At 41.8% G+C, this 19,385-nt stretch overlaps 1 protein-coding gene across 1 annotated transcript; it reads right to left on the reverse strand.

The window, feature by feature from the left end:
• Nucleotides 1–1,218: 1,218 nt before the first annotated feature.
• PDE6H (phosphodiesterase 6H) lies at nucleotides 1,219–5,262 on the reverse strand. Its single transcript, XM_068972066.1, has 3 exons — nucleotides 5,129–5,262; nucleotides 4,079–4,119; nucleotides 1,219–1,295 (listed from the first exon to the last, which is right to left on the reverse strand). The coding sequence occupies exons 1-3, from the start codon at nucleotides 5,260–5,262 to the stop codon at nucleotides 1,219–1,221; spliced, it is 252 nt and encodes an 83-aa protein (XP_068828167.1).
• Between the last annotated feature and the right edge of the window lie 14,123 nt (nucleotides 5,263–19,385).

Consider the following 19,385-nt stretch of genomic DNA (forward strand, 5'->3'; position numbering starts at 1 on the left):
GAACCTAAAACTCTTTCCCCTCTATCATCCTGCCTCTCTTTTCAGTTAATTTACTTCATTCTTTTACCACAAATTACAAAACTGACATGAAGAAATGAATACTGCTAGTACCCTAAAGCATCCAGGTCAGATAGAAAGCCCTTGAATTGCACAACTGCCTTGAAAGTATTGGGGAAACATAGCTGTGTGCACATTACATTTGACACAACATTGGGGTGAAGCAAAGTGAAGGCGCTCAGTCGTGTCCAACTCTTTGGGACTCCATGGGCTGTTGCCTACCAGGTTCCTCAGGCGACAGTCCACGGAGTTTTTCAGGCAAGAGTACTGGAGTGGGTTGCCATTTCCTTCTCCAGGGGATCTTCCCGACCCAGGGATCAAGCCTGGGTCTCCCGCATTGCAGGCAGATGCTTTACCATCTGAGCTACAGGGAAGCCCGGGGTGAAGCAAATCATCATTCTATTTTTTGGATTCCATAACCTAGCTTTTGTATGTAAGTCTAAACTTTAAAGGATAAACAGCTTTTCAATCAATGGGACCAAGGCACTGAAAAGAACGCTCATTGTCAGGGTCTTGAGTTTACATCTCCAGTTTGCCACTAGCTCAAAACTGTGTAGTTTAAAGCGGCATCAGGTCTCAGGGATAACCTGGCACAATAAAATTTAGACCCCGAGAGGTCGTGACAAAGTCAAATCAGAACTTGCCTATTAATCCCATGCTTTTTTGCACGCACGGTGCTTACTTCCTGTGTAACGGTGCCTACTTTGTTTAATTGGGTCTCAGAACAAGGCCACAGATATTTGCTTATAGCATTTAATACAACTTCATCATGGGATTCGAGGTAAATATCTCCTTTATTAAAGAAAAGGGGAGAGGAGGGACATAAATGATATCTTGAAAGGCTTCTACCAAAAGTAATGAGTGCCTAAGCAAAAACAGATTTGAAGGACTTTAGAGAAATATGGATGACTTCTAACCAGCTGATAGGAAAAAGGGGTGATGTTGGAAACGCCTCATCACAACTTGATTTCACCCACTGTTCTGAGTTAAACTATACTGCATGAAAGAGTCTGGCACTAAGACAACTCTCAGTAGTTACTTAAGGGAAGTGTGTGGGAAACCACTTCCGACACCTGCGTGTCAAAATTCTGGTAGATCAATAGGGCAGAAGTAATCAAAGTTACAGCAGATGCTAATGAGAGTGGCAGAACCTCCAGTGGCTCAGATGATCCCAAACTGAGCGAGCTCGTGCAACTCCAAGTGGCTGAATGCCTCCCAAGGACAGATTACAGTGATATCTGCAAGAGAGAGAAGACCTGATAAGCCAACCTCACCCCTTAGAAGAGCCTCTTCTGCACAAAAAGATATCATTCAGGCAGAGACACCTCGCCCCTGTTTCCCATCTGTTGCCCAGATGATGGGGAAGAACGGCCCCTCATCCCAGGGTGGATCAGAACAACTGCTTCATTAATCCTCTTTGAGGCTCTGATTTCCCCCAAACAGGCTCCCCCAGGATCTGTGTTAGTTTTATTTGGCATCCTTTTTGGGGAGATGCTCCAAGATTTTGGACTGGTACTATTCTGTGGGAGTGTAGTTCTCTGATCGTTCGAAGTCTCACCGAAACACCAAGGAGGGGACAGAGGTGGAATTCTAGTTAGGCCATGGGTTAAAGTGAGAAGTTGTTGTTGTTGTTGTTGTTGTTTAGTCACTAAGTTGTGTCTGAAACTCTCTGTGACTCCATGGACTGTAGCCCTCCAGGCTCCCCTGTCCGTGGGATTTCCCAGGCCAGAACACTGGAGTGGGTTGCCATTCCACTCTCCAGTAGGTCTTCCCGACCCAGGGATCAAACCTGTGTCTTGGGGTGCTTTAAATCCTACTCCCCACCAAGCAGATGCATTCCCTGGGCTTGTCTGACTGCTCTCAAGCTCCTTTCTGTATTGTTAAAAGTTATCATATTATTCCCAAGTTACAGAGAAGCTGGATAATACCCAAAGAGGTTAAATACCTAGAGAAAAAAAAAATCTCATGGTTGTAGAGACTGAACTAGAACCAGGTTAAAGACTTCAGAACTTCCCTCAGAATAAACCTCTTGTCACTATTCCAAATAGTTTGGCAGAGTTAAGAATATATTCCAGAGTCCAAAGTGAATTTGCTGGTCTTATATACACATGGTCAAAATAGAGAAACATTTGATTTAGAAGAATAGCAGATGAGCTTTATCAAAGTGACTAGAAATTCTATTTGAGATCTGAGGAGTAGCATCAGACAATAAAAAGTAAATCATATGTATGCTTATGACTGATTCATGTGGATGTATGGCAGAAACCAACACAATATTGTAAAGTAATTATCCTCCAATTAAAAATAAATTTAAAAAAGTAAATATACTGAGAGTTGCCCAGAAAGGAAACTGATTGCTATGAATGCATCATTTGTCAAAAGTGTATTGGATGAGTTGAAAACTTGTGTCCACACACAAAACCTGCACAAAGAAGTTTATAGTAGCTTTATTCGTAATTGCCAAAACGTGGAAGCGATGAAGATGCCTATCAACAGGATAAACTGTGATACAACCATACAATAAAGTATCCAATGATAAAAAAACAAATGAGCTATCAAATCATGTCAAGACATGGAGGAAGTTTAAATAAATATTACCAAGTGAAAGAGCTCTTGCTATAGGATTCTGACTGTAGACTGTCTGGAAAAGACAAAACTATAGAGCAGGAGGAGAAGGGGGCGACAGAGGATGAAATGGTTGGACGGCATCGCTGACTCAATGGACATGAGCTTGAGCAAGCTCTGGGAGAGAGTGAAGGACAGGGAAGCCTGGAGTGTAGCAGCCCGTGGGGTCACAAAGAGCTGGACACGACTGAGTGATTGATCAACAGCAGCAATAGAGACAGTAGAAAGATTTCTGGTTGTCAGGAGTTTATGGAGAGAAAGGAATGAACAGATAGAGCCCAGGAGATTTGGCGGGGCTAGTGATTCCATATGAACCTGTAATGGTGGATACCTAAGAACTGGACAACACAAAGAATGAACAAGCTATTTCAGCTAATAAAAATCTGTTAATATTGGTTTACAAAGTATAACAAATGTACCACTTTAATGCAAGAGGTTAATAACAGGGGGTGTGACTGATGTACGGGGGAAGAAGGTAGCAGAGGGGATCTTTAGGAATCCCTTAAAAATTCTGCCTAATTTTTCCACAAATCTAAAATTTCTTTAAAATTTAAAGTCTATTAATTTTTCAAAGAAAATGTAAATTAGTTTGCATGCATCATCCAACAAAGAAAAATTCTAGCCAATTAAATCTTATTACTCCAGATACTTTAGTGTTTAGGGCCCTGTTCTGAGCGCCAGAGGATGTGTAAAAAAGAGGAAGCTTGTGAGGGAGTGGCTGGCCCGGTGCAGAGGAAAGGCTCTCCAGGCCCCACCCTTGTTTCCAATAGCTCACTCTGTGGACTCAGATTGTCATTTAATTCCTCTATGTTTCAGATTTCTCTCCTGAAAAATAAAGGAGTTGGGCTAGACTCATTCTGAGAATTGTTTCTACTGTGAATGTCTACAATTCACCACTATATGCCTGAGAGAGAGAGAGAGTGTGTGTGTGTACACTCAGTTGTGTCTGACTCCTTTGTGACCACATAGACTGTAGCCTGCCAGTCTCCCCTGTCCATGGGGTTCTCCAGGCAAGAATACTGGAGTGGATTGCCATTTCCTCCTCCAGGGGATCTTCCTGACCCAGGGATCAAACCCACTACCCATCCATCTCCTGCATTAGCAGGTGCATTCTTTACCACTGCGCCACCAAGGAAGCCTATACCTTCTAGAGTACATAACAAAACACAAGGATTCATTGAACTTTGTGACTAGTCTGATTTCTCTGAGTTTTTGCCTCTGGGCACACACATACTTATTTAGGAAGTTAATTTAAAACCCTACATTCCTAGGTCTTCAAAAAAATCTGTTGCGTTATGTATTTCCAATAACATTAAACTGCTCCTTGAGGCCTGAAGCAGAAAAAATGGTCAAAGTCCAGGGGTAATATTCTCAGTTAAATATTCAGATTGCTCACCTGTTCCTAGTCCCTCCATGCCTGGAATGTCATCTCCAAACCTATGGAAAAAACACAAGAGAAGTTAGCTGATACTGGGGCCAAAAGATCCTGGAATGAGTCATGTGAAGAGTTTCCTGATTCAAGGGGAAAGAAGACGCTTCAGTTTTTGTATTTGAGAAAACCCTTTTGTTTGCACTGAACTAGGGCAAAGGAAGTGTCACTCAAGCAGGTTTTAAATAGTGTGTCCCAGAAGAAAGAATTTCCCCCTGTAAAAATGTAAACTAAGACAATTGAGAGCCAGGGAAAAAAAAAAAAGATCCGTGGGGCAACGTGGTCAAGCTCTACTTTTTAAACTAAAAATTGGAATGAGAAAGCAATATGAAAAGTCATTAAAATGATTAATTTATCTATTTGTTTAGTTTATCCAAGAGTGCATATTAAGCATCTGCTTTGTTCCTGAAACTGTGTTAGGTACTGAGAGTTAAGGAAAGAACAAACACACAAATTTTCTCTCAGGGATCTCAGACTCAGGCAACAGATGAAAGAAATAGATGCCCTATAAAAAAGTACAAGTTACAATAGCTGAATGTACAAAATGCAAACATGGAAGGAATGACAATGTTTGTCTAAGAGAGTCCGTAATGGTTTCCATAAGAAATAAACATGAGTGTGTGTTGAAAAATAAATCAGATTTTGCCAGGGAGAAAAATAGAAAAACAAAGAACTGAAGAGAGAAAATCTGAAGCCAGAAAAATAAACTGTGTGTTCTAGAAGCAGCCAGTGATTCTGTGTTCCAAATTAAAGCACAGTTTACATCAGCAAAGGAGAGTGGTCAAGAAGAGTCTGGAAGGTCAAGCCAAAGGCCACTGTGAAAGGGTCCATTTTCCACGTTAAATTTGGCTGTATATGTGGGAGCTGAGAGAGAAAGGATTCCAGGACTGAAAAAATATGATTCAGCAAAGATTGTACTAGGAAACAGAGGGTGAGGTGGAAATTTCTATGTCTATTTAATACGGTGAGCATTAATCTCTCAAAAAAAACAGGAAACCTTCTTCATTTTGGTCTTACCCTTTCACACCTTTCTTAGGAGGCTTGCTCTTGAACTGACGAGTCTGCCTCTGCTTGAACTTGGGGGGCCCTTTGCGTGGGGTGGTGGGACCCTGGTTTGAAGTTGGAGGAGCCAACACAGTATTGTCGCTCATTCTGCTAGTGTTTGGGTGGCTGATGGTTTTCTTTCAGGCTCTTTGGACAGTGAGAAAGAGAGAAAGAAAGATTATTCAATGATCAGTGGGGCAACGTGGTCAAGCTCTACTTTTTAAACTAAAAATTGGAATGAGAAAGCAATATGAAAAGTCATTAAAAGGATTAATTTATCCATTTGTTTAGTTTATCCAAGAGTGCATATTAAGCATCTGCAAAGGAAAGTGGTCAAGAAGAGTATGATGACTATTGCTTATTAGACCTTTACAATAATCTTCAGGGCCAGGGGGACAGGGAGAAAAGCATCTTGATAAAGAAGCTTGGCATTTTTTACTGACAGCAAAAGGGAGAAGTTACCATCTTTTAAAGAAGTTACCATCTAAGAAAATAAGGTATACGTTAATGGAGGCAGCCAGCAGAGTGGGCTATAAGCCAAAACCTGATAAATCTAGGTAGCTTTGTTGTTGCAGTAAGCCTGTCACCAGCTTTCTGTGTGAATGTATAGTAATTATGTCCTTTTCATTGACCACCAGTTCCATCATCTGTAAAGGGAGAGAAATGTGCTAAGACTATTTAGCCTTGGCAGCCCTGAAGTGTTCTGTAAGCTTTACATATTTCTTCGTCTAACTGTAAAATAGTCTGCTTCTAAATGTTTATTGACCCTTTCTTATGGCCTGTGTTCTTTATGGTCTGTATTTAATTTAATCCTCATGTGATCCAAAGACTTCTTTTCTAGCTATGGGAGGTGACAGTGTAGTTGTCTGGATAGGGGTAGCTCTGAAACAGGTATATTGACACTACGAAAGCATTCAGTACATTCCCAATACACACACACACACACACACACACACACACACACACACACACACAGAAGACAGCAGGAGGTGATTAAATCATAAGCTTGTACTTTAAATCCCCTACCAGATAAGAAATTCTTTAGCCACTTATTTCTCAGGAATCTTCAACTTTTTCTCCTATCCAAATCAAGAACTTATACAATATGGTTTTCCCAGACTTACATTTTAGCTACAAAAAGATACATTGTCATTCTTTAAGTACAAAGAAAAGAACATAACAAATTACTGTTATTACATGTTACAATAACATGTGATAACAAATTAATATGACAGGCTAAACTAAAAGTTTTTTTTTCTTTTTCCTTTTCTATTGAAAAAGTTGATAGCACTTAATCTGGGAAGGGAGATTCTGAAAAAGCTCCAAAACCTTTAACTCCTACCTTGAACCAACCTCTTCCATAAACCTACTGCCTGTTTTCATAGAATTCCATATTTCATCCATTATAAATTTATGCTAGTATCCTTAACTTCCTTCTCCCTGACAATGTTAGGCTCATGTAACCATGTTCTCTCTCTCTCTCTTTCTGCTACAATAGTGAAAGTCACTCAGTTATGTCCGACTCTTTGTGATCACATGGTCTATTGGGATGGTAGCTATCAATGTTACTTTACACATGCTAACATTTACATAGCTACTAGATTTCAGGTAATATTCTAAATATAAACATGCCAACTCATTTAATATTCAAGACAAGCAAAAGTCGCTCAGTTGTGTCCAACTCTTTGCGACCCCATAGACTACACAGTCCATGGAATTTTCCAGGCCAGAATACTGGAGTGGGTAGCCTTTCCCTTCTCCAGGGGATCTTCCCAACCCAGGGATTGAACCCAGGTCTCCTGCATTGCAGGCAGATTCTTTACCAGCTGCGCCACAAGGGGAACCTAGTATACATCCCTCAAATCTTGCTCCAGGAGAGGGAGTGGGAGCCCTCAGCCTTGTCCCTCCAGCAGGGTGGGGGCCTCAGCAGAGAGGGCCTGACTGCCCTCTCTGTGTCTGAACAGATGGACACTGTGCTGACCTCTTAGCACTTTTATTTGGTGGCAGTTCCAGCAGATGGGCCATGGCCTCCAAGCCTTGGCCTTTCTGGCTAGCTGCTCTCCATGCTCCCTGTCACCTCCGTGCTCATCCCTTCAAGTATGGGCACTGAGGCTGCCCTGGGGAGACCCTCCTCCTGTTCTGCAGGTTGGAGACCCTCTTACCTGCCCCAGGCCGTGTCTGGCACCTGCTGTGGGTCAGTGCACACCCGCCAGCTCTCTTACGCCAGTTCCTTCTCTGTCTCATCTTGCACGTTTTGGGGTTTGAAGTCACCTCTCAAATCTTACATTGTAAAATTTATCAACTTTTTCTTATGACTCAAAATCAGGTTAAATTATTAATAAATCCTTGCCTCTAAGATGTTTTTCCTATTTTCTTTTCCTCAATTACTATTTTCGTTCTCTCCTGCCAGTCCTCAGCTTGTCTGATAGAAACATACTGATGATGCTGTGAGCTAGAACCAAGAAGGACGGTGAAGCTGCCCAAGGCCCTGGATCACCTGTGCATGCAGTGGGTCTTGTCTTTTTTCTTTAATATATTTTTTAATGTGGACCATTTTTAAAGTCTTTATGGAGTTTGTTACAAAATTTTTTTTTTTTTTAAGTTTTGGGTTTTTGGCCATGAGGCATGAGGGATTCTTAGCTCCCTGACCACTGATTAAACCCACACCTCTGCATTGGAGGGTGATATCTTGGGGACTGGAGTGCAAGGGAAGTCACCAGTGGAACTTGTCTTAATCCTTCACTGGAATATGCCCCACGAAGCTGTTTTTCAGTCTTTATTTATTCCTGTACCCTCAGAACCTATAAGAGTACCTGGTACATAGTAGGTGTGCCATATATATTAGTTCAATGAGTGAATACGTAAACGAAGAGACCAAACTAATGCCTTGAACCTTGGGTCTTGAGATCCCAACCCTGTGATCTTCTCCATCCAGCCATAGGGAAGGCATTAGCTGATCCTCACCTCATAAAGGCCTCCATGGTTTGGGGAAATGTTCTGCCAGCTCCTCTGCCCACTGAATCCAGTTCTGTGCCACTGGTCCTCTCCTGCCCTGGTAAACAGGCCAAGTCTGTGCCTCTCCCAAGTGTGGTTGGGACCATGGGAATGGCTGGAGGGCAGCCAAGGGCAGCATTACTCTCACTCTGTGCCATGAGTGACTGACACATCCCAACTCTGCCAAAGCCACAAAGGAAAACTGGAGAGTTAATCTCAGATCAACCTTTCTGTAATTCCCGATTCTTTCAAAGCAATGAGAGACTACAAACTTTTCTCCAATCTAGAGAGCCTACTAAGCTTAGGATTGCCAGATTTAGCAAATCAAGATACAAGACATTCAGTTAAGTTTGAATTTCAGATAAACAACAAATGATTTTTTTTTGGTATAAGTATATCCCATATATTTCATGGATTTCATGATACATACTTAGAAACTAGGAGAAGAAAATGGCAACCCACTCCAGTTTTCTTGCCTGGAGAATCCAGTGGACAGAGGAGCCTGGTGGGCTGCTGTCCATGGGGATGCACAGAGTCTGGCATGACTGAGGCAACTTAGCATGCATGCATTGGAGAAGGAAATGGCAACCCACTCCAGTATTCTTGCCTGGAGAATTCCAGGGATGGAGGAGCCTGGTGGGCTGCCATCTATGGGGTTGCACAGAGTCGGACACAGCTGAAGCAACTTAGCAGCAGCAGTAGCAACTTAGAAACTGTTGTTGCTGTTTATCTGAAATTCACATGTAACTGGGCATCTTCTATAATATCTGGCAACTGTAACTGGGGCCCAACCATGTAAGACCCCAAATCTATAATGTGGCTCGGTGGTAAAGAACCCACCTGCCAATGAAGAGGACACAGGTTCAATCCCTGAGTCAGGAAGATCTCCTGGAGAAGGAAATGGCAATCCACTCCAGTATTCCTTCCTGAGAAATCTCATGGACAGAGAAGCCTGGTGAGCTGCATCCATGAGGTTGCATAAGAGTCGGACAGGATTTATCAACTAAAGGACAATAGCAAAGGTAACCTTCATCAGTCAAATCACCCTTTAAGGGCAAAACAGTGTAAACAGTAGATGCCTTTGGATCAAACAGAAATAATTTCAAATTCCTGTTCCACCAAACTGTTTAATATGAACTTGGATAGGTTGCATAGCCTCTCTGGATCTCATTCTATCTAAAAACGAATCAAATTTTTTTTTTCTTTTTAGGGTAATGGGGAAAATAAGAGGAAACTATGTACAGCTTTTGGTGAAAAGTACTCAAAATGGAGTAGCTATGTAGTAGACCTCCTGTCAAGGGAACCCTGAAAACAAATTTATGGTTGCAGCATAGCTTCATCTGGATCCCACCCATTCCCCTGGGACCATGAGGAGTCCTTGACAAACACCAGAGAAGTAATTGCTATCTCCACTTCTTGGGTAATCCCCTGCATCATTCAAACACTAAAACTATTTCCCACTTCTGGTCTCAAAATTCCCTCTTAAGCTATCCTTGGATTTCTCTGATACCTCTAACAGTAACCCCAAAGAATTTGAAATTAATTTCTATGTCCCCCTGATTATACTTTCCCCTTTCTCTGGTGAGTTTCTTTTGCATATTTATCTAATTCTTAAGTTACAACTCTAGGCCGGGACCGAGTTCATGTCTAATTCTAAGTGCGATGCATTCTGTAAAAGAATTCTCCTCGGAAAGTTATGTAACAGTTGCCTGGCTAATCTCTGGATCCTCGTGGCACTCAAGATTTGTCCCATGAATAACTCTTTTTACATTCATTGCGCATTTCAGATACAGTATTTCATTTCTGAGTGTGTAGGACTGTCCACCAATTGCTAGGGTGTTTCTGTCATAGACTTACCCTCCAATTTTCCCTGTAAAACCCTTGGGAGGAGCAGAACAAATATGACCCTGTCCTGCCTTGGAAGTCAGTCTTGTCAGCCACACGTATAACCTATGGCTGAACTTATCCTGACCATGTTTTCCTAGGAACTCCAAGGACCTCCATGGAGCTGAATAAACCTGAATCCAGTATCAGACATGATTTTAGCTACAGACGTTTCACATTTTTGCCTCCAAAGGGTCAAGTAATTCATTCCTTTGGGAGGCAGAATGTTTTCCTGTTTTTAAAACAATGTTAGCCCTTCCCCTTTTGAAGATTACAGAGTGTTCTCTTGGAGAGAGAAGTATATGCAGCAATGTAAGATTTCAAGGCATAGTTTTGCAGGGCACTGAGCTTGGCATTGCCTTAGACCCAAGGCAGCAGAGCTCAGTTGTAGGAAGCAAGAGGATGATGCTCCATAAACTCCAGCTAAATAAGGGCAGTTTCTGAATATTCTTGAGTCAGACTCTCGGATGCTTTGATTATCATCCTAGACTTCTTCTCCCTCTTTCTTAACAAAGATATGATCAGATAACCGATTCTGTTGTTAATGGCCAAGGATGGGAAGAAGACAGGCAGAGGACCCATCTCCTCCACTGATGCCACTGGACCCAGAGATGTCACCCAGGGTCCTGCTGAGGCAAAGAAAATCAAATAATTCAGAGAGTCAAAGAAGACCCAAACCAAAGCCATGAAAAAACAAAAACAAAAATCCAGCAAGTACGTTGCTTCAGCTAGGAACAAACAGACACTTTCACCTTGGAGGGAGAGGGTTGGGCACACCCTCCTTGCACTGTGGTCTTTCCCGGCTGACTCTGGGCTCCTTACCTTCATCCCCCCACTCCCCTGTCAGCCTCTTGATGGCTGGACCAAGTTTCCAGGCACATCCTGGGAGAAAAGGGCTGTTTGCTCTGTGGTTATCGAGTGCCCCAGATCCCTCCTTTTCCAGAAAGCTGTTTGCTACGGAGCCGCCAAAAAGGGAGGGTCAGTTTGGGGTTAGTAATCAAGGTTTGCAGTGACCTTGTAAAAATGAAGTTTCACTTACTAGCTTGTCACATAAGGAAGTTTTGATGTGTTTCCTTCATGTTTTCGCCCATTTCCATCCCCAATCCTGGTCCAGACCCACAGGTTCAGTGTGTTCTTTTCTTCTATTTCTTGGTTTTAGAGCCAGATTGAACCCCCAAACTCCCACAAAAGCCCTTTGATTACATCCTGCTTAAACTCTCCAGAAGTTGAGAAATACTCACAGAGTTAAATGTTTCTCTTATAAGCTGTCCAGCTGCCTTCTTCACAGTAGATGAATAAAGGATCTTTGCATCCTGATTTATCTCTCTGTAATACCCTCATGCTACCTAATCACATCGTCATAGGCTTAAGAGCATCGGCCTAGGTGCAAAGAAGTTGGAAGAATGTGGGGTGAGACTGGGGCAGGCTTTGCTGATAATCGGATGCTCTTACAAACTGACTTGGGCTCTCTCCTATCCACAAACAGGTATTGAACTCATAAACACACACAAAGTGTTGATTTCCAAGGGGGAGATTTGCAGATTATAATTCAACACTTTCTTTCCTTCTCCATTGCTACCTTTAGTTTTCACCCCGCATCCTTCCCTTTCTTTGACAAACACACACACTCACACATACTGTTTCTCTTTCTTCTCTCTCTCACACACACACGTACACACACACACCATCATCATGTAATTCTTACACTGCAAACTGCTTCACTGAGAACTGATTATGTGAACCATGACAATGAAAAATGCCAGCATCTCTCCCTAAATGATGTTATATTAATTTTTCTCTGAAAGATGAAACCACATATCAGGAATAACCTAAGGTCCAGTGATATGTAACTGAGAAGGAGCCCAAGCTATAGCTGGGAACTCTTAACTTATAACTCTGTATTTGAGAATTGATTACTGGATCTTTTATACCCAAAGGGTCTAGGCTATAATCCCACTCAGTGTAACACTTGACTTCAGTCTTCCAGTTGCATCAAGCCACTGGTATGAATTTATACATCACTTTGTACAGTTTTGAAATGACCTTAACGCTGATGTCTGGAGAAGGAAATGGCAACCCACTCCAGTCTTCTTGCCTGGAAAATCCCATGGATGGAGAAAACCAGCAGGTCCCAGTCCATGGGGTCACAAAGAATCGGACACAATTGAGTGACTAACACACACAGTACCTCATATGTCAGTACCATGAAGATCTTTTGACAAATTTGTCATAGAGAAATCAAGTGATTTATTCAAGACCGCACATATAGAAAATAAAAATATTGAGAACTGGACCATAAAGAAGGCTGAGCACCGAAGAACTGATGCTTTCAAACTATGGTGCTGAAGAACACTCCTGAGACTCTCTTGGACTGCAAGAAGATCAAACCAATCAATCCTAAAGGAAATCAATTCTGAATATTTGTTGGAAGGACTGCTGTTGAAGCTGAAGCTCCAATACTTTGGCCAGTGACCCTGATGGTAAAGATTGAAGGCAGGTGGAGAAGGGGACAACATAGGACAAGATGATTGGATGGCATCACCGACTCAGTAGACATGAGTTTGTGCAAACTCTGGGAGATAGTGAAGGACAAGGAAGCCTGTCGTGCTGCAGTCCGACTCTCTGTGACCCACAGACTGTAGCCCACCAGGCTCCTCCGTCCATGGAATTCTCCAGGGAAAAATACTGCAGTGGGTTGCCATTTCCTTCTCCAGGAGATCTTCCAGACTAGGGATTGAACCCAGGTCTCCAGCATTGCAGGCAGATTCTTTACCTACTGAGCCACCAGTGAAGACCATGGGGTCTCAGAGAGTCAGACATGACTGAGCACCTGAACAACAACGATGACCTATACTTGAAACTAATATGGTATTTTAGATCAATTATACGTCAATAAAAAATAAAGTATTTTTTAAAGGCTCCATATAAAGTTAGAAGGGGAGCCAGGAGTAAGACCCAACCCTGCAAGTATCTTGCATATTCAGCTACCTTTCTACTATATGAATACAAAGTGAACCTGGACCAAGATTCCTTGTTCTGGTCACTCTTACACGTTGCTGGAAAATTGTAATGTGCTTCTCTGAATTGTCACTTATAAGAAAAGATTGCTCTGTAAGATTATACAGAAAGGTCAATTTATCCTTTCTAGGCAAGAAAAGATTCTTAACCTGCCCACCCAAGCAGATTACATGGGCAGCTAACCAGCTTAAGGGTTCTTTTCAATAAGCTTCCCCTTGGTAGCTACCAAAATTAGAGGAGTTTTGATGACAGCAAGCACCTCACAAAGGCGGCGGGGTGTTTTGTGTCTGGATGGGTCCTTCCACTCCCTTCTTTGTCTCCACCATTGTCGTTGTTCAGTTGCTCAGTTGTGTCCAACTCTTTGGGACCCCATGGACTGCAGCACACCAGGCTTCCCCGTCCTTCCCTGTCTCCATTATTACTCCCATCTTTCTGTCCATTAGACCCATGGATGTTTTGATACTTCTCTGCTGAACCCTCCCACCATCTCCATGTTTTTTTGGTGAAGGACAGAGGATTTCTCATCAGAAACAGTGAGGGCTGGAAGGAAGTGGCACATTTTTCACATCCTGAGAGAAAATAATGTCAGTTTTTGAATTCTATTATCAACTGAACTGATCCTTCAGGAATGAAGAAGAAATAAAGACATCCTTAGAAAAAGGAAGATTAGAAGAGTCTATCACCTAAATACCTGATAAGAATAATAAAGGAAGTTCTTGAAACAGAAAAAAAAAAAATGACAGAAGGAAATGTTAAGCATCTAAAAAGAAACAGCAATGAAAAAATTACGGGATTTGAGGTGGAGTGTGAAAGACAGGGAATTCAGCCACCCTCAAGAAGGTTGTATGGAGAATGAAACATTCATTGTTCAAGGCACTGACATTCTAGATTTCCCTGGTTAAAACTCTGCACTTCTGCAGAGGGCATAGGTTCCATCCTTGGTCAGGGAAGTGCCCTGTGCTGCATGATACAACCAAAAAAAAAAAAATGTATTTAATTAAAAGAAAAACGCTGACATTCTAAAGATCTGGTCACCGTGTACTTTCAGGAAGTGCACCCATGTTTTCCTGCTCCAAGCGGATGCCCTTCCTGCCACCATCTCTACTACCCCTGCTACCACTGAGTCTTCGAGGATGGGAATAGACTGGTCAGTCAGTCAACATGCTCTGCCTTTGTGGGACAGAGTTCTCCTACCATGTCACTTCACTGGTCATTGCCTTGCCTAGTGTGGCATACTTTTGGTCAGTTACCTGTCTCTGATCTTACCAATCAGGTAATAGGGTCACACAGCCTTGTTTAAAGCTGTTTCATCTTGTTTAAGATGATCAATGGCCAAGTAATTTCCTGGAAGAAGCTGGAGTGTGCCTTGATTTCATAGGCAAAAGAAACAAAGCCGGCGACTTCCCTGGTGCTCCAGTGATTAAGACAACCTGCTTCAAGTGGAGGAGGCGTTGGTTTGATCCCTGGTCGAGGAACTAAAATTCTACATGCAACATGTTGTAGCCAAGAAATAAAGGAAGAAAGCCAGCACAAAAACACTAAAAAGTTTTAAAAGAGAGAGAGAGAAGCAAAGCCAGCAGGAAACTTGTTGAGTGAGAAGAAAAAGAGAGAACTTATGGATAGATGAAGTCACATAGATGTAACGACATTATTTAATAGATAAATATTAAGTACATTTTGCCAAGGGAAAGAATCAAAGTCAAAGGCTCTATGCTGTCTGACTTTATTTATGATATTCTTGGAAAGGTAAAGTTATAGCATGGGCCAACAAATCAGTGATTCCCAGGAGTTGAGAGGAGGAGCTGACTATAAAGGGAAATGAAAGGAACTTTTGAAAGGAAATGAAATGTTATTATAGGTAGATATACAACTCTGTGCACTTGTCAAAATCTATAGAATTGTATACCACATAGAGTGAGTTTTCCTAAAGCCAGTTTAAACGTAAATATCATAAAATACCTATTTAAAAAAAAAAAATCTTTGCTTCATAGTTCTATAATCCTTGGTTCTTGATCTTTTCCAGTGGATGGGGAAGTGTTATTAATTATATACAGGAAAAAAGTTAAAGGGCAGGTACTAAGTCATTAGAATGTGATTAAAATTTTAGCTATCCTATAAGCTGCTTACACCAATGCTAATCTCTAATCTTTCTTTAGTGTTTCTTAAAATACCAGTGAGTCAGAAGACACACATCAAAGTCACATCTCTTCCACATTTTGAACCCCCTAGACTGAACTTCCCCTTCTATCAGTGCACAGTGGACTCTAGAGAGGAACATTCTAAATGTGAAGGAAGAATGTACAAGGCTGGTCCCTCCTTTCCTTAACACTTTCCATGCTTAGAAATTCTCCAGAACAGCATTCTTTTTTTTTTTTTTTTACTTTTTCTTTTGTGTTGGGGACTAGCCAATTAACAAACAATGTTGTGACAGTTTCAGGTGAACAGTGAAGGGATTCAGTCATACATATGCATGTATCCATTCTCCCCCAAACTCCCCTCCCATCCAGGCTGCCACATAACATTGATCAGAGTGCCCTGTGCTACACAGTAGGTCCTTGTTGGTGATCCATTTCAAATTCAGCAGTGTGTACATGTCCCTCCCAAACTCCCTGACCATCCCTTCCCCGCATCCTTCCCCCTGGCAACCCTAAGTTCGTCCTCTAAGTCTATGAGTCTCTTATGTTCATTTGCATCATTTCTTTTTATATTCCACATGTAAGGGATATCATACAATATTTCTCCTTCTCTGACTGACTTACCTCACTCAGTATGACACTGTCTAAGTCCATGCATGCAAAATAACACTCTTAATCTTGAAAAAATAACCTCATTAAAAATACAATATTCTCTTTCAGAAAATAGAAGAGTACACTTCTCAACTCATTTTATGAGACCAGTTTTACCCTCAAGGATTTTAAAAATTATTTTTAGGTAAGATTCAGGTGGGATAATTATAGTTTAACATCTGTATACACTACAAAGTGATCCCACCACTGGTCCAGTTACCATATATCACCATATAGCTGACCCCTTTACCCATCCCTTCATGAAACACTTTGACACCAAAATCAAACAAAAACAGTAAAAAAGGAAAGATACAGACCAGTATCTCCTGTGAATTTGGATGTAAAAACCCTTAAAATTACCTTATCTAATACAGTAATATATAAAAATGCTAATACATCAAGACCTAGTGGAGTTTATTCTATATATGCAAGATTTGTTCAATATCCAAAACTCAGTCAACATAAGGCTAACTAGTATCAACAAACTAAAGAAGAAAAATTGTATGACCATATTAACTGATGCAGAAAGCATTTCACAAAATCCAGCAGCTATTAATGATAAAAACTCTCAGCAAACTAGAAATAGAGAGAAACTAATAAAAAGCATCTACAGAAACATCACATTTAGTTGTGAAAGCCAGAATGCTTTCTCTCTAAGATAAGGAACAAGTCAAGAATATCTGCTCTCATCACTCTTACCAACATGGAACTGAAAGCTCTGGCCAGTGCAATCAGGCATAAAATAACAGAAACCACAAAGACTGGAGACAAAGAGGGGGGAAAAAGCCTGTTTCTAGTCACAGATGACATGATTAGACAATCCTAAGGAATCTATATTCTTAAATCTCCTAAAGCTTATAAGTGAGTTCAGCAATGGACTATCTCATCCATTTTCATGGTTTAAACCAGTGTTTTTCACACTTTACCATTTACCTCAGAGTTTTTTTGTTTTTTTTTTAACAGCTTCCTGTCATCAACCCTAGAGATTCTGATACAGTAGCCCTGAAATCAGGCCTAAGGGTTTCCATTTCTAAGAAATTCCTGGGTATAGTGATCTGCTGATCCTCAAACCATACTTTGGATAACCTGGTTTAAGTTACTGCCTATAACTTGATGAAATGTAAATCATCAATTTAGGGTTGAAATTCAGTTTTCTATGTCTCACTTACAGTTTGAAATCACTTCCTAGAAATGACCCAGTGTCTTTCAGACTTGATGCTCAACATCTGCAAACTCAAGTCTTTTTCTCCCCCAACCCCTCTGATCCTTCCTCTGTGTTCTTTATCTCAACTTGTTTTCCTACTGAAGGAAAGTTACATGGCTCAAATTAGCCTGGAGTTAAAACTCCCTTCTGGGTCCCCCCCCCCACCACCACCATTTTATGCAAAACAAAAAACTCTCTCCCCAATTACGCCCAGCTCCCAGCCAGTTCAGCCTCTGGCCTATCTTCAGAATTCCTTGCCCCAGCCGTTTAAGAGATAACTACTCCGAACAACCTTGGAGAAGAACAGGCCCCTTAAGACAGTAGATTTCCACATATATGCCTATACACACTTACTCTTTTCTTGGGTTGGTGCAGCAGCTCTCTAATCTGACTGCTGCCCCGGCTCGCCTCATTAAAGCTGCTCTGTTCCTGTAAAGTGCCGATCTCATTCTTTTTCCGTACCTCGCCTTCTCTAACTCCCTTACCCTACACCTCCCAAGGACCCATCATTCTAGCAAGAAATCCGTAAGCCATCTTGATTCCTCACCCTCTTCACCCTCATCCTTCGCGTCTTGTTAACCAACAAACCCGGCCAATTCCACTTACATATTTCTCAAATCTGCCTCTGTCTCTACTAGGAGCACTCTAGTTCAGGCCTAAACTGTCACCAAATGGTTTTTGTTCCCGTCGAATTCATCCACAGAGCTATCAGAGTAAACTACAGAGGAAAACATATTCTTTCTTCACTTTCAATGGCTCTGAACCATGGACAAGATCAAAACCCAGCTCCTTGTTTACACAGCATAAGTCATCTACTGTGATCTGTACCTGCACCTGCCCACCTCCAGGCATGCTTCTTCTCCTTGTGTGATGCACATTTTGAGGTCCAGCCACCTTGAGCTGCTTTCTTGCAATCCCCTGCACATATCATCTTATTTAAGGACGCTGCATCTTTGCTCATGCTTCCTCTTTCCTCCTAAGGCTTCCCAGGTGGCGTTAGTGGTAAGGAACCTGCCTGCCAATGCAAGAGACACAGGTTCGATCTCAGAGGAGGGGAGATCCCCTGGAGGAGGGCATGGCAACCCACTTCAGTATTCTTGCCTGGAGAATCTCACGGACAAAGCAGCCTGGCAGGCTACAGTTCATAGGCTCTCAAAGAGTCAGACTTGACTAAAGCGACCTTGCACATATATGTGACCCTTTCTGCAAATGCCTTCTCTTCCCGTTCCAATTCTCCCCATGTCAACTACCTACTATCCTTTGAGACTGAGAGCTCTAGTCACTTCCTCCAAGAAGCCTTCTCTGATATGGTTACTTAGTGCTCTCATAATACCCCAAGTATATTACTTTTCCTAAACTAACAAAAGAGTTTTCCATTTGTTTATTTCTGTTTTCCCCCATTACATCTTTGGCAACTAGAGCTAGTTGCACAGATGTAGGATTGTGTCTTGTTTATCTCGGTACCTGTGCACAAGTCCTGGCCTGGTGTAGACTGGGAATGATCAAGGGTTTGTTGACTTAAGAAATGAGTTTTTATGCCAAGGCTATGACACCCTGAATAGTATAGTTTAAAATGTCATATATATAAAAGACACGAAAAAAAAGGAAGGTTGGTCTCAGTGACCACTCTCATGCTAATCCTTCCCCGAGGCAATATTCTTACCCCAGAAGAGAGCTGGAATTGGTGGTAGCATGTAGATAACTCTAATTTATTTTATTTAATTTCTAAACTTATTTATTTATTTATTTGGCTGTGTCAGGTCTCAGCTGAGGCATGCAAACTCTTTGTGACAGCATGGAAGATCTAGATCCCGGATCAGGGATCAAATGAGGCCCCTGCATTGAGAGAGTGAAATCTTAGCCAATGGGCCACTTGGGAAGTCCCAATTCTATCTAATTTAGATATACTTCTAATGGTGGTGGTTTAGTCACTAAGTCGTATCTGACTCTTGGAACCCCATGAACTGTAGCCCACCAGGCTCCTCTGTCCATGGGATTTCAAAGGCAAAAATACTGGAGTGGGTAGTCATACCCTCCTCCAGGGGGTCTTCCAGACCCAGGGATGGAACTGTCATCTCTTATGTCTCCTGGATAGGCAAGTGGGTTCTAAAAATGAACTACAACAGAAGAAAGTGAGAAATGGTAATTTCAGGTAGCCCCCAGCCCTGACAGTGATGCTGAAAGTCATTTTAGAAGAATATGAAATTGTCCTCCAACTTACTGAAAGTCCACCATTGTGTCATCAAGAAGAGACTCTGGGGGCTTACCTGGTGGTCCAGTGGTTGGGATTCCTCACTTTCATTGCAAGGGGCACAGGTTATATCCCTGGTCTGGGGACTGAGAT

Source organism: Capricornis sumatraensis, chromosome 4 (assembly GCF_032405125.1).
Source record: "Capricornis sumatraensis isolate serow.1 chromosome 4, serow.2, whole genome shotgun sequence".
NCBI classification, from domain to species: Eukaryota; Metazoa; Chordata; class Mammalia; order Artiodactyla; family Bovidae; genus Capricornis; species Capricornis sumatraensis.

Coding starts and splice junctions, on each gene's coding strand:
- PDE6H (XM_068972066.1), bottom strand. CDS start 5,262: ATGAGCGACAATACTGTGTTGGCTCCTCCAACTTCAAACCAGGGTCCC. Junction 4,120..5,128: donor CCTAAGAAAGGTGTGAAAGG/GTAAGACCAAAA, acceptor TTTTTTCCATAG/GTTTGGAGATGACATTCCAG. Junction 1,296..4,078: donor CATGGAGGGACTAGGAACAG/GTGAGCAATCTG, acceptor TCTCTCTTGCAG/ATATCACTGTAATCTGTCCT.